Here is a 14,504-nt window from a genome sequence, read left to right on the forward strand (position 1 = left end):
TCCCCAAAGTGGACAGGACGGGGCAAGGCCTTGGCCCGGTGTAATAGGAATGTAGCAATTTAGGTCCCAGTTCAGCTGGCTATGTCCACACTATGCGTAGGCAAAAGGCAGGGCAGGGTGGCACCTTAGAGACGCAATCTTCCCTGCCCTGCCTTCCACCTTACTTCAGACTAACACAGATAACTCCTTCTTTCTCTGCATAGGCTTATCCCATTGATTTCAGTGGGATTCCTTCTGGGTTTCGAGAAGCACATGCTCAAGCAATGCAAAGTCAGAACCATTGCAACCTTTGTGTGTCCTCCTGCTGCCTAGCCTAGTCAGAGCATAAAGCTGTACCTTCCTGTTAGACCTTTGAAGGGAGGAAAGAGGAGCAGAAAACCTGCCTGTCCATGTGGCAATTACTCAAGCCCAGGATTTGTAATTTGTATAAATCACTTTGGCTGTACGTATAGGAGACCGACCTCTGTGTAGTCTCTTCTGCCCATTCAGAGGAAAAATGTCTCTAACTCATTTAAAAAAAGAAATGTAAATGACAGGCTCTTTTTGTTGTGCTGGGTTGAGTCATACAAAACTCAATTAACAGGTGTACTGTGGCAAGCTTGCACACAGCAGGCTGAGCTGGATACTTTTCAGTCCTGGGTAACGATCTAGTCTCCTCTGTATCCTGCATTTTGAAGGATGTGGCAGGTATTGAACTCCCATTCATCTTGTGTTGATTTACATGCCTCTTTCAAATAGATGGGAACCTTTTCTAACTTTGCAGTTTTTCTAGAGAGAAGTGGAGCTCTCAGGCTTGCTGCCTGCTTTCTTTCTTTTCTCCGTGCTGACAAGCAGCGCTGTGCTTCAGCTGAAGCCAGAGCTGCTGTGTGTATCCACCTGATTTGAGTTGAAGATTAGATCCAGCCTAGCCTTTGCCTTTTAATCTGTTGCTTCGTTGGAGCTGGGATCTGATGATGCTTTGGGCTAAGCCGGTTGCAACGAGATAATACAGAAGATGAAAGGTGTTGAGCCCCGGCAGAATGGTTCTAGGACTTGCAATATCTGACCCACATCACAGTTTTGAATCTGAAAAAAAAAATGATAAAGCTGCCTCACAAAAAACTACAGAAACTGTTCCTGAAAAAGGTAAGGTGTTTCTTTTTTGGTTTTGTTTTTATTAAGCAAATGGGTGAAAACAAAGTTTGGCAATTGCAGCACTGATCTTGTGAGGTCTTCTGGGTGAGATGCATTACTTTTTATTTAAGCAAAGTAATTCTGGTGTATGGTTTTGATGCATTGCATTGTATCTTAAAATGCACCTAGAGGTAAGGTATGCTAAATGGTCTAAGTTGAGCATGGTTTCAGTTTATGGGATTTCTCATCTGCCTGTGCTTGTTGTCATTTTCTACCCTTAATGCACTGTCTCAGTATTAGTATGCATTCCACACTTTTATGTAAAATGTGAATGTTCCGAAATAGTTTAATGTAATGTGAGACATCTGATCCCAGGTAGTAGAAAAGGAGGCACCACATGGACCAATGTTCAGTTTTAAAAGAATACCTAAAGGAAAAAGCTGGTGTTATCTCACTTTCTCAAAGTAGAAATGCCCATATATTAGAATTATACTATTGGCCCAATTTTGCTTCCAGATACATGGTGAAGAGGGGAGGTTTATGAATAGGAGAGCTACACTGGAGAATTATTGAGAGCCTACTGCTTTAGGTTTAAATCCAAGTCTAAAATGTTGAGTTTGTCCCAGATCATAGTTGTGTGGACTTTGTACCTGTATGTCTGGCTTTTTTGCAAAGCACATAAGATATCTACACTGTTTGAGCATGAAGGACTTATTGTGGAAAAAAAAGTAACATCTTTCTATGGCTTAAATAATACGCAGTTACTGTTCCCTCCCTTCATTCCCCACCCCTCACAATCCTAATAAGCTTGCAAGTTATTAGCAACAGATGAGATGTATAATCAGTTTGTTCAGCATGGGTCTCTCAGAATTCACATTTTCATGGTATAGTGTTATTTCATATTAATAGGATTCCATATTTATTTCTATAGTATAAAATTTTGTTAAACCAAAGAGTTACAGTATTTTGATTAGAATCTGGCTGGAATAATAAAAAGTGGAGGGATCACTTTTTTAAATTGGGTAGACAGCATGTAATTTTTCGTAGGTTTTAGCCTCTTCGTTGCTGAAGATGCATGTGTTCTTTTTAAAGACGTGTTCAGATTTTAATGGTGGCATCTTTCACCTTTGCATTGCAATCCTTTTGAGATCCTGGTGCAAATTGAATAGTATTTTGACCCTCCCCAAGAATGCATAGTTTTATTGTCATTAAGGATGTGTGTACATCTAATCACATAATCAGAAAATTTTACCCTTAGTGTAATCCCATTGCTGATGTTTTTTTCTTTTCCCCCCATGCTTTCACATATAGTGCTCCAAACCTAAAAAATGATGAGTAAAAATGCATGATGCAGCAAGGTGAATTGTGTACCTTATGAAATTCTGATTTACCAAAGTATAGTTTCAGAAATATATCCCTGTATTACAGGATCTGACTCCTGGGCTACTGTTTAAACTGATAAAGTGAAGGTGGGTGTAACCCAGAAGGAAATGAGAATAATTCAGTGTGGAAGAAGCAGTAGGGCATTGATAGTGTTTGGTGTCCCATAGCAACCTGCTCTCCCAGGAAAGGTTCATTTATATGGTACCACAGTCAAGACACCGGATTGAATTCACACATAGGCTCCCATGTTTATGGCTTAGTTACTTTATCAAAGGTAGGAGGAATTCAATACAATTATTTTCTATTTATAGTAATATGATCTTGAAAATCAGGTACATGATGCTGCAGATCCTTTCAAATGCTTATGATGATGGGCATAATGTGCCAGAAAAATGACTGTCCTCTGTTGTACAAACATACCTCCAAAAAGTCAGTACACCTGCATATTTGGCTCAGGATTTGTTTTAAAGAACTTCAGATTTCTTAAGATTCAGTCTTCAGATTGGGATTCTACTCCCATTTTTTCTGCAGACTTTCTCTGTGATAATTCCAATTATCAAGATATTGGAGAGCTTTCTTGTACAAAAAATTAATATTTTACTCCAGCCCTAATGGCTATCTCACTTTCTAGTTATTAGTCACCTAAAAAGATATAATGTTCAGTGCTATGACGACTAAAGATACCTTTGAGTCACAGTAAATAGATAACTATTGGATAACTTCTTTGATCTGTAGTGACAAGTCTGTGCTTTCATGGAATGGATGGCTTTAAGATTTGGCTATTTGCAGCATGTGGAGTCTAGCTAATGATTGTGCTATCTATGTATGGGCCACAGTTTTGTCATGGGGATTGCATCTGAATATGCAGGTGTCTAAACGGACCAGAGCCTGGCCTCTGATTCTCTTTTTTTTTTTTTTTTTTCTTTTTGTAGATGCAGTTTTGCAATTACTGGGCCTATGGACAGACATTACACACAAACCCGTTAAGTGATCAGAAACTGGTTTAAACCTATAACAGAACAAACATTCAGTGCATATAAAGCACATTGAAAATGGCTGAAACCAGTTTGAGATAAACCTGTTTGAATGTAGTATCAGACTTAACTGATTTGGGTCAAACTGGTTTATGCAATATCTGTCCCAGACCCCTTGCTGGTTTAAGTTTAAATCAGGCTCCCCCAGCATCTCGGCATGCCCTCTGGGCTGGGTGGGGCTCTCTGCTCTACCGCAGGGCTGGCCCCTCCCCTCTGCTCCCTGGCTGCAGCCCTGGCAGAGACTTGTGGGCACAGCATGGTCTGCTGGCTTCCTCGTGCCCCCCTCCCCCTCGACTCAATGCTTAAGTAGAGATCTCTTCCTCCTCTGTCCCACAGCATGGACTGTAGCCAGCATGTGGTCTGCTAGCTAATGCTGTATAGGCAGATAGGACAGTGTCCACTTAGGGTTTTTTGGAGCTAATCAACAGCTGGGTTGGTAATGTTCCTGCATTCCTTCCTTTGGAAAAAGCTTGAACTAATGAGTGAGGCATTGTTTTCTAATGGGGTGCTAAATGCTGATAAATGCTCTCTTATCAAGGGGGGGCGGGGGCGGGGGCTCCCTAATGACAGTGGCCTTCTGGGGCCTGGCCACGCCCCGCTCAGCTCAGCCTTGAGGCCTGGCCATACCCCCCGCAGCCTTCATTGGAAGGGAAGGGAGGGCTGCTCTAGGCCCCCCAGCTTCTAGCCTGAGCCACTGTGGGCATGTGCCGGTATTTTTTCAGTCCAGAGATGATATCTTGCGATTTACAAAGTGATTTAGCCTAGCCACATTAGACTAACCTGGAAAGATTGAATCAATTCATGTTCAGGCTTTCTGACCGTCTGTCCCTAGCCTGTGTGACTGTATGCATGAGTGCATGCATAGACATAATAGTATTTAGATTTGTGGGTGTGGTTAGGAAGCTAGAGGCAGAAATGCTAACAATTTTGGGGGGAGAATGTGCCCTCAAATTAACTGCTTTCTTAAAAAATTGTACCAATTTCACTACATTATTCAGAAAATTTCAACTGGAAGAGTGATATGAAAGTTTATCACAATAGTGGAAGTTTCCTTTCAAGGATTGGTCTCTGGAACATTTACTGAATTAAGTAGCTTTTACTTGCCCTCTTTACGTTATTGATTGTGTCCCCTTGAACAAGGACTATTCACTTGAACAAGAGTTTGCATGACTGTCTCCAGTGGTCACTTGTGAAAAGTAAGTTCTGCTCAGAAGAATGACTCTACAAAGTGATATTATAGGTTTCCAGCTTTTATGGTGTTCCTGTGCTGCTATGTCAGATGTATCTAGTTTACAGTGTAAAAAAAAAGTTTCTCTAATTACCAGATCCCCCAACTCAGCAAGCGGTGATTGATAAATTAGGTTTTTCTCCCTCATTTGCGTTAGCATCATTATTACAGGTTAGTGCCAGGTACTTCTTCAACCCATTTAGTCAACAGACTCTTAGAGGTGTAATTGATTGGAACTTAGTAAACAATTGCACAAAAGTACAAGATGTACTGTCTCTTAACTGGCTTGGTTTTGCAGTAATAAACAGGAATAAAAAGTACAAATGGTCTCTTGTCACTGAAGTCAGCAGTTAGAATGAGTATGTAAAACAAACAGATCTGTTACCATTGTTATACAGTCACTTTTCAAAGAACTGCACTCTAAAGATGGAGAAGTCCTTTAAAAGTACCATGTAGTATACATTTCTTCCATTATTACCATTGCTCACATAATTCGGTGATTCCTCTGAAAGTCTTACCAAAAAAGAAAAGTGGAAATAGCAGTGGTATGTGTTTCTACTATAGAATACTGCAAGCTGTTTAACTAGAAGCCAGTGTAAAAGTTGGCATGCATAAAAAAGACTTACAAAAGCTACTTGATTTCCAATATGGATATAAAAGTCCCTGTTTTTTCATAAACTATAATTCAGTGATTGAGACTGAAAATAAAAAGCTAGTGGAATACTTTTTGACTTGAGTGACATGGTGGAGTAGAAAAAACATATTTTATTAAAAATGGGTTATATAGATGTTCACTGGTTATAAATGGGATGCATTTTCTGTTAATAAGGAAAAATGGAAATGGAAACATTAGCTGCCATCCCCCCTCCTCATGAATGTAGAGCTGCTGATATCATTTGGGAAAATGCATACTACCTCTGTAGTGTTAGGAGGGTGGAATCTGACTTTTTTTTTTTTCGTGCAGAGAATGATGATTTGATAATGATTGCAATATTGGCAGAATATTGCTCAGTGATAGCTTGTAACACACGTTTCTGTTTCTTACCCACCACCACCAATGAAGGTTTACATAGAGAACATATGGTTGAGTCATCAATACAGAAGAAAGGAACTAAAAGATACATAAAGCCGACGGAATCTGACAGCGCACAGATCTTGTAGATGTCTTTGTGCACCTTCATGCATATGCGAGTCATATATATGGTCAAGGTATTTTGTTACTCTTTAAACTGATTGTCGCTGTACTTCATATACTGCAAAAAGCGATGGAATTCAATGTGGTTACATCCAGGACTGCTTGTAACAGTAATGTTTTTTCTTTGTGGCATATGCACGCTTATTTTCTATTGCCAAGGCTGCTTGTAAGTTCTGAGCTGTTTAGGCAGTGTCTAGCAGGGTGCCCTTTTTGACCTCAGGTTGGGGTGGGGGAGGCTTCATTTCAGTGATGCGGCAGATACAGTTTGTAAAGGGTCTGGAATTCGTCAGGGCTGGTGTTGGCATTTTTGGATACTGCCATTTTTTTCATTTCCTGTGTAACAAATTAATGTTCACTGCGATGACAACACTGTGCACAGAGTGGTGATGTTAATATTTAATTGACTTGGTTTATTGTCTGATTGCATCTTGGATTTTGCCGGTGGGGGACTATTGAGGCCCCCACTCCCTACTGCAGGAGGTAGTCACAGGCTGCTTGTATTGGGATTAGCACATCATTTCCAACATTAGAAAGCCCTTTGGAAGAGGCGGTCATCCAAGTAAGCAGGGAGTCTGGGGCTTCTAGGCTCTTCATCACCGGAGGATTGGATGCGTGTTCTGGTTAATATTAGTGTAACCTGTTGGCCAGTGTGTGTCACCTGTCTGCTGCTGGGCTTGATTTGCAGAGGATGAATCTGCTACAGCTCTCAGGTTTTTTGTTTTAGCTGTATAGTTGTGTACTTTTAGCTGTGATGGTCGCAAGTTCAGTTCTGGTTTGGCTGCTATTGTGACCAACTCATAAATGCATTGGGTAGATGGTGTTTATGGACATTAAGGCAGAATCCTATTTCACTTTACAGGCACAAATGGCATTGATCCAGCTACGTAACTGCTGGTTTTGGCCCTTGGATGTTGCTTGTGTGTCCACACAGCTCCTGAGCATGTTCAATAGCCTGAGCTGAAGCCAGGCTGGTATAGGGTTCTGTACGTGCATATCTAGGTGAGCTAAGTCCTGAAGATGTAGCCTCAGAAAAAATCCATGACGGGGAAGAGAAAGATCCAGGTTGCAGGATCTCCTCACTCAGATGACTTGAACCTCCTGCTTCCCGGCACGGTGCTCAAACTACCAGGCTATTATTTAGTCTGCCCTTATTGCTTACTTTAACAGTGGACAATATTATCCCCCTTTTATAGATAATGCAGAAAGGTTAAGTGACTTGATGGAGGCCTTGAAAAAAATCATCACCAGAGCCTATTTAAGAACAAGCAGAACCTGGCTCTCATTTCTATGAATGATGAAGTAGTCTATGCTGCCGCTTGGCTGGAGCTACTTAGTCTGATGGCACACTCCTGGTAGTGAGACGCTTCATTCCTATAAAATATTAATAAAGTAACTTCGCTTTAAAGGAAGTGCTTATCTGTAAGAGGATATATGGAGTGCACATAGGTGCCTGCATCCCCCTGTTTGGAGTGTATTGCAAGGATTCACTCTTTCATTTTGGGCATGTATACACGTGCCGGACACCTGCCTTCTAGTTAGAATGCTCCAGCAGCCTCAGCGTCATGAGTATTCAGTGTCCCCACATTACAAACTGGTGGCAGGGGACATTAGGGTTACCATACATCCAGGTTTTCCTGGACATGTCGTTCTTTTGGGTCCTCCCATGTCTGTCCGGGTGGTTTCTAAAAATATCAACAAATGTCCAGGATTTTGCTTTACCCCTGCTCAGCATCAAAGTTTTTTTTTCTGGCACTTCCCAGCTTGCCCTAGCAAGGAGCTGCTTGGCACTGGGGGGGAGTGGAGGGTAAGGGTGATTGGAGGCCAGGTGTGGGAGGCACTTGCCCCTCCAGCAGGGGAAGGGGGCGTGAGATACTGAATACATGAGAGACTGCTGGCATTTTAATGCCCCACCCAGAGCACATGTAAAGATGCCCTTTGTTTCTAGCTTTCATGGATTTAGTAGTTTGAACTGACAGTCTAAATTATTACTGTTTTAATGTGATCAACAGCAGATGCAATCACTGGTTTCATTATAGTCTGTTTAAATACACTGGAGGCAAAATTTCCAAATGCCCCAAAAGCAATGTAGTATCCTAAGTTCTACTGAGCCTTAATAGGCTCTGGAAAATGTTACCTTGCATGTTTATATGCTGCATTTGTTTGCCTGCTACTTTTTTTTTTTTTTAACACTGAAATTTAATTCCTCCCTCACACCCACTCACCAAAACACAATTAAATTTCAGAAGCCCTTTACTTTTCAGGATTAACATCATTTCTTTATTTTTAAAATAAATATATTTAAGTTAATTTTTTGTAACAACCATGACAGCTATTTATTAACTTGCATAATATATGGCACAACATATTGCATACTATTTTCAATCCAAAAAAGACCATGTTAAAAGAACAGTAAGGTTGCAAAGACAAGCACTCAAAAGGTAGGAAATGCTATAATTAAGGTTTCCTATGCAACTTTAATTTGGGCCTTTTATGTATAATCATTGTGATACAGGTATGATATGTTCATGTGCAGGGGTGGATCCAGGAGGGTTCCCTTACACCCCCCCCTTGATTCTTGCTCCACCCAACTGAGGGACTCAATTGGGTACATGGCTTATTAGAAACCTTCTAAACTCAGCCCACAGGTGTTAACAACCCTCTGGTCTTTTGAATGGTCTTGATGTGCCACCAATCAAGCTATCCTTTGTTCTGCTGTCTGTTACCTGCTCCTGGTAATGAAGCTCCCATTTCACAGCCCTGCAAACCGTTTTTTAACCCATGCCAATGAACTTACTTGTTTTTGCTTCAATCTTAAGCTGAATAATACAGCCATAGGTTCCTCGCATATTAGTAAAGAATCTAGTTTCTTTTTAACTGGAGAAATGTCATTTCATTTGTATGGTGCACTTTGTGCACTCCCCTCTTCAAAATTCTAGGTCTGCCCCAATTCCCCCCCTCTTCATTTAGGGCATAGAATAATAGCTGGATCTCTGGGAACAAGCGGGACAGCCTAGTGACATTTATAAACATTCTTTTCACAGGAGCAAAATGATACTTTTTCCTCTGAGCATATGCTCAGAAATGGTGGAACCAGTTTAGCCAGAACTGTCCAAAAGAATTCAGTCCAAGGTAAACCCCCGTGGCATGGAAAACTTCAGCCCAAATGGGTCCAGTTTGGCAGTGTTGGGATGGAACAGGTCGGATGACCTTAGCTGTAAGTGACCCTACCTGCACCTTCTGTGCCCTAGGGAAACTATATAGTTTAGTTTATTTTTTTTTAGCCTTAGTGCATTTGAATTCTGCTGGGTTTGATCCTACAGTCCTCAATCCCAAGGCACCCTTCACGTGTTGACACACTTTCACTGACATCAATGGGACTTTTTTGCAAGTAGCAGCTGGCTGACTTCAATGTGTGCTTAATATTAATAAGCAGTGTGCCCTATCTTGAAAACTATGCACATGAGAAATTTGTTGGATGGTGCTCTCCTTCAATTTTATTAATCATCCATGCTAGGGGACCTACTCTAAGATTTAAGGATGTCCAGGACCTGTATGGAAAAACTTTTTTGATTTCATGCTTGAGAAAACTGAGCTGCCTTTAACCTTCAAGGAAATTTAATGCCCCTCCTCTTAGCTCACAAGAGATCTTTAAAATGAAAGGTGATGGGAGTAGCTCTCTGGGGCTGACTTATGTTTTCCAGGAAATCTTCCTGGATTTCTAATATAAAGTAAGGAGGTGAAATATCTGATTTGTCTTCCACAGGCTAGGCATTGGATGTGGTGGGCCACTGCTCTTCATGCACCCCCTCCTCTTGCTCCCTTTAAAAATAAAAATAAGATGGACAAACTGTAGGCTGCCACATCCATGAACCTGACAGAAAATTATCCTGTCTTAGCTGCACTTATTGGGATCTCACAATATTGCTTACCCAGAAGCTAATGCTTTAATTGGCAGTGTTCTCTGTACTGAGAACAAAACAACTTTGCTCATAGCCCTCTGTCTCAGGGCTGTGTCTTGGAAGAGAAAATGCCCCAGGGATCATAACTACTACCAGGAGATCTCCACTTCCTGCCTGCTGCAACTGCACCTTGTTGCTTTCTTTCAGTCCAACTTGGGCAGTAATTTGTGTAGTAGCTGCCAAGCTCTCTTTGTTTTGCAGTCTGTGGGCTACCGTATCTTCTGCAGCCATGACCCACTGGCATATTTTAGCGAGCTCTGAAAGGGATACAGCAGAAAGCTGGCCCTTCCTGTGTGTGGATTTGGGGGTACTTTCAGTGGACAGTGCTTTTGCTTCTCTTGCTGATGATGAAGGACCTCTTGACCTTTCTCCTGAAACTTGCACATCTATAGTGGTAGGTGACTTATGACTGAGAGGGTCTCTGTAGTGTCACAGTGAAAAATCTGTAAAATAGTATTCAACTGGGGGACAGTCCTTATGTGCCACAAGCCGTAAGGACTCTTTCTGCCATATTGGAAATAATATGCTTGAGAAATGGCAAATAAAAAGGTGGGGGATTTTACTTGTTGGCTGATGTGATTTTAGTCAACGAATTGACCTGGTATGCACATTAATAGTATGTCTTAATTCTTTATCTAGTTGTCTTTAAATAATTTAGGGAAATAAAAATAATAAAAATAAACTGCTTCTTGCAGTATCACCATGGATTTGGACAAAACAGTTAATTTGCTGATAGAAAAGCAATCTCCCTTTTAAATGATATAATTCTGTTCCTCTCTTGCACCTTCCCTGACCCACCCAGAGTTATTCTTCCCCAGTTGTGATAATAGCTTCCCTTGGGTATAGAATAGTAATAAGATCTTTGAAGATTAAGCAGCAGTGTTGTTATAGCAACTAAAGGCCAGAGCCTTATGCTGAGTGAGCAAACTGTAATGCAATGCTATTACAACAGACTCTTTTTTTTTATTACAGTACTGTGGTATCACAGAACTTGACTCTTGAAACTTAGCATGAAATATAATGTAACATTTTGAGAAAAAAAATGGTAAGAGAACATTACCACCCCTTCTCCCCGCACCTCCCTTCCAACTTTTTCCAACCAGCTCCTTTACTTGTGGTTGCTACATATTGTTTGAAAATTGTGCAGGGGGCTAAAGTTTAGATATGACTAACCTGTCAGCTTTGTGTATTTGCTAAGGACCTTGCCTCAAGCATCTATTTTCTGCTGGGAACAGATTTTGTTGCATGGTCCTGCAGAATTTTGCCACTGGCATTTAACGAACATCTCTCAGTATGTAAGGGGTGTGCATCAAGAACTGGGAGAACATCTGTTCACCGGGGCACCCCAAGGGAAGACAAGGTCTAACCATCACAAACTGCTGGAAGACCATTTTAGACTGGAAATAAGGAAAAACTTCTTTACTGTCTGAGCCTCCACAGTCTGGAATTGACTCCCTCAGAAGTGGTGCAAGCACCTATTCTGGATACATTCAAGAAATGCCTGGATACTTACCTTTGGGCAGAGGACTGGACCCGATGATCTCACGAGGTCCCTTCCAGCTCTAACATCTATGAAATCTGGAGTTACACAAAATACACCAGTATTTTTTATTGTTTGCCTCTAGGAAGTCGCTTTCCTCCCCTCTTTTCTTCCTTTGGAGATCAGAATTAATTTTCTGCACCTGGTAAATATTATAACCCTCTTTACCAATGAAGCTTTTTGGGCTTTTGGACAGAAAAATTAGTGACTGGCTCAGTCATATGCCTACTCTCTCCAACATGCCATTGAGGGTGGCAGCTGGTGATGCACTGAGATCAAAGATTTCTGAAAAGCTACAGGGTATGTGTTTGCTTTTTTTGCACAAAAAACAATTCTGTTCATGGTTGATTGCTATGGGTATATTGTAAAATATCAAATGAGAAGAGAATATATGGGCTGGGAGCAGCCTGAGAAGGATGTATTCTTTTTGCTAAAGTATATAGTGAGTGGAATATCATTCTTACGTCAAAGGACCTATCCACAAGTGCCGTGCAATAGATTTCAGGCGGGAAAAAGTCAGTAGTTTATATGCGGAAAAGTTTTATGCATCACTGTAAGCATGCCTGATGTCAACCTGGAGAGCAATGTTTCTCAACCAGTGCCATGGCACAAAAGTGTGCCATCAGAAATGAACAGGTGTGCTGGGGAATTATGCCATGGCAATGAGCTATAATAGGTATGATGGGGAATACCTTAACAAGTGTGGTGCAGAAAATTTGTATTAATGTAAGTGTGCCTTCCCCTGGAAAAGGTTGGGAAACACTGCTGTAGAACAGGACTCAGGAAATTCTCACAAATAATCTCAAAATACAAAATGGATAAACAGCATTGAGAGCATAGGCCAGAACCCAAGGGCTCCTCCTTTCTAGGTGCGTGCCTCTTCACATGGTGACAGAGCCAGACTCACTTGTACTTGTTCTCCTTTTGGCTCCATAACATCTTGCTTTCCTTTTTCTCCAGTAATTAGATTCAACAGGGGAGAGGGGAGACGACTCTGCAGCCTGCTACTTAGGGCACTGTCCTGGGAAATAGGAGATGTAGGTTAAAGACCCCTCAGGGTGGGTAGGGCCTATATCCCAAGTCTACTACTTGTAGAGTGAGTGCCCTAACCCCTGTACTACTAGGCAAAAGGGAGGTGAGTCCTCCACCTGAGTGGATTGAGGTGTGCAATTGGCAGCCCTGAATTATACTTGAGGGGTAGAAATTCAAACATCTCTGGACCTGAGCATTTCCTACTGGTTGCCTATAGAAACTCCCTGCTCAGTGCTTGCGTGCTCTGTAGGCACGCTGGGCTGCCCTTTTCAGAGACTGGGAAAGCTATATGCCTGCACAGTGGAATAGGATGACTCCCCTGGGCTTTTCTATTATTACAAAAAAAAAAAGTTTTATCATCTCTGGAAAACTTTCACCAAATGAATAATTTTAAAACCTTGAGAATTCCACAGTTCCAGCTGGAAAGTACAGAGTCCTTGAGGCATATACGCTGAAATCAACACAAAAGATCATTTCCAGTAGGTAAGCTCCTGTCTTAAGCAATCCCTCTGAAGGAATTTAAAGATTTCAGCATAATTTCCTGCCCCCACCTCCCCCAAGGCCCTCCTCAGGCTGGTTAACCTAGTTTTCTGGCCTCCAGCATGGTTTCTTAAGACTGATCATTATTGTAGTTTTTTAGAAAGCTCATTCTCTTGGGTTTTGTACTTGCTTTGTATTCCTGGTGTTGTTATGTGCCCATCCTTATCTTTTATAGAAATACCATCTTAGATCTCTTAAAGAATTCTTGTGACTTTGTACACTTTATGCACTGCTAAGCTTTTTATCTCGTGTCTTCTTGCTCTTTAAACATTAAATGAGTGGAACTATCCAAAACACATGGCTTGGTCCTCAATATTTCTCCCCCTATAGGGAGCATTCCAGGACCAGGCCAAAAGATATTATTCTTTAAAAACTACTGACATCCATTAATGAATGAGGGCTATATCTGCCGCCAATATCCTTTAGGTTTGTTGGTTGTAGCTGTGTTGGGCTAAGAACATAGGCAGACAAGGATTTTTGGGTAAAAACACCTTTCTTCAGGCATAGGGAGGATCTGCTGGTGTTATGTGTTCTCTACGGTGGAAGAGAAGTGAATATGTAAAATACAGGTCTGTGAAAATGCAAGTATGTGGCAGTGGGGATCAGAGGCCATGGGAGACAATAGGTGCGAGACAGGTGTGGGGGCAAAGGGGGAATGTTGAATTGGTGATCGAATGTAGTTGGTAAACTCCCAGGTTACCTGGGGTTATTAGATGGCAGGAAGGTTATAATGTGCCATAAATCCAATATCTATATTTAGTCCATGATTGTTTGTAGATTTACGATGTGATGTTCGTAGGCTCATCTACGAAAGGTGTTTTGTAAATGCCCTTTGAGGATTAGAACTAAGAGATTGGAGGGGGATTAGAACTGAGAGATTGGAGAGAGAGTGGTTGTTGTCTTGTGAGAAGTGTGCACCCACAGGTAATTGGGGATTTTTATTCTTTGATAGATTTTTGGTTTGCATTCATTCTGGTACGCAGCTGTTGTTTGGTTTCTCCTACATATTTTCCATCAGGGCATTTTGTACATCAGATGTAAGATACTACATTTCTGGAGGTGCAGGTGTAAGATTCAGGAATGCTGATGGTTCTGTTGTGGGGTGTAGTTATTTTGGGGGGGAGGGAGGGGAGTGGAGATGTGTTGACAGGTTTTACGTTTCTTGTCCTGGCATGGTCTGAATCCAATCGAGGTTCAGTGTTTGTTTAAAGGCTAGGATGGGTGGTTCTTGAAAGAGTTCTTTAAGAATTGGGTCTTCTTCTAGTATGGGTTGCAGTTGTTTGACGAATTTTTATTTATATATATATATATAAATACCAACCATCCTTTTCTGGAACCTATAAGGAAAATCCTCCTTAGTACTTTATTGATGTCAAAGTTGGTTGTCTTTTAGGATCTTTTCACTACCTACAGGACAGAAGCAGAATATCTTGATTCCTGTTGTGGCATGCCTATATCCTATAAGACAAATCTTGTAGTG

General features: G+C 41.3%; 1 protein-coding gene across 1 annotated transcript in view; it reads left to right on the forward strand.

The window, feature by feature from the left end:
- Positions 1 to 962: 962 nt before the first annotated feature.
- Positions 963 to 14,504, forward strand: part of RPS6KA2 (ribosomal protein S6 kinase A2) — a 460,482-nt gene continuing 446,940 nt past the window's right edge. The window contains exon 1 of the mRNA XM_014525104.2: positions 963 to 1,125. Within this exon, the coding sequence (XP_014380590.1) occupies positions 1,078 to 1,125 (48 nt within the window). The 5' untranslated portion in view covers positions 963 to 1,077. The remainder of the gene's footprint in view (positions 1,126 to 14,504) is intronic.

The sequence above is a fragment of the Alligator sinensis genome, unplaced genomic scaffold (genome assembly GCF_000455745.1).
Source record: "Alligator sinensis unplaced genomic scaffold, ASM45574v1 scaffold832_2, whole genome shotgun sequence".
In the NCBI taxonomy this organism is placed as follows: domain Eukaryota; kingdom Metazoa; phylum Chordata; order Crocodylia; family Alligatoridae; genus Alligator; species Alligator sinensis.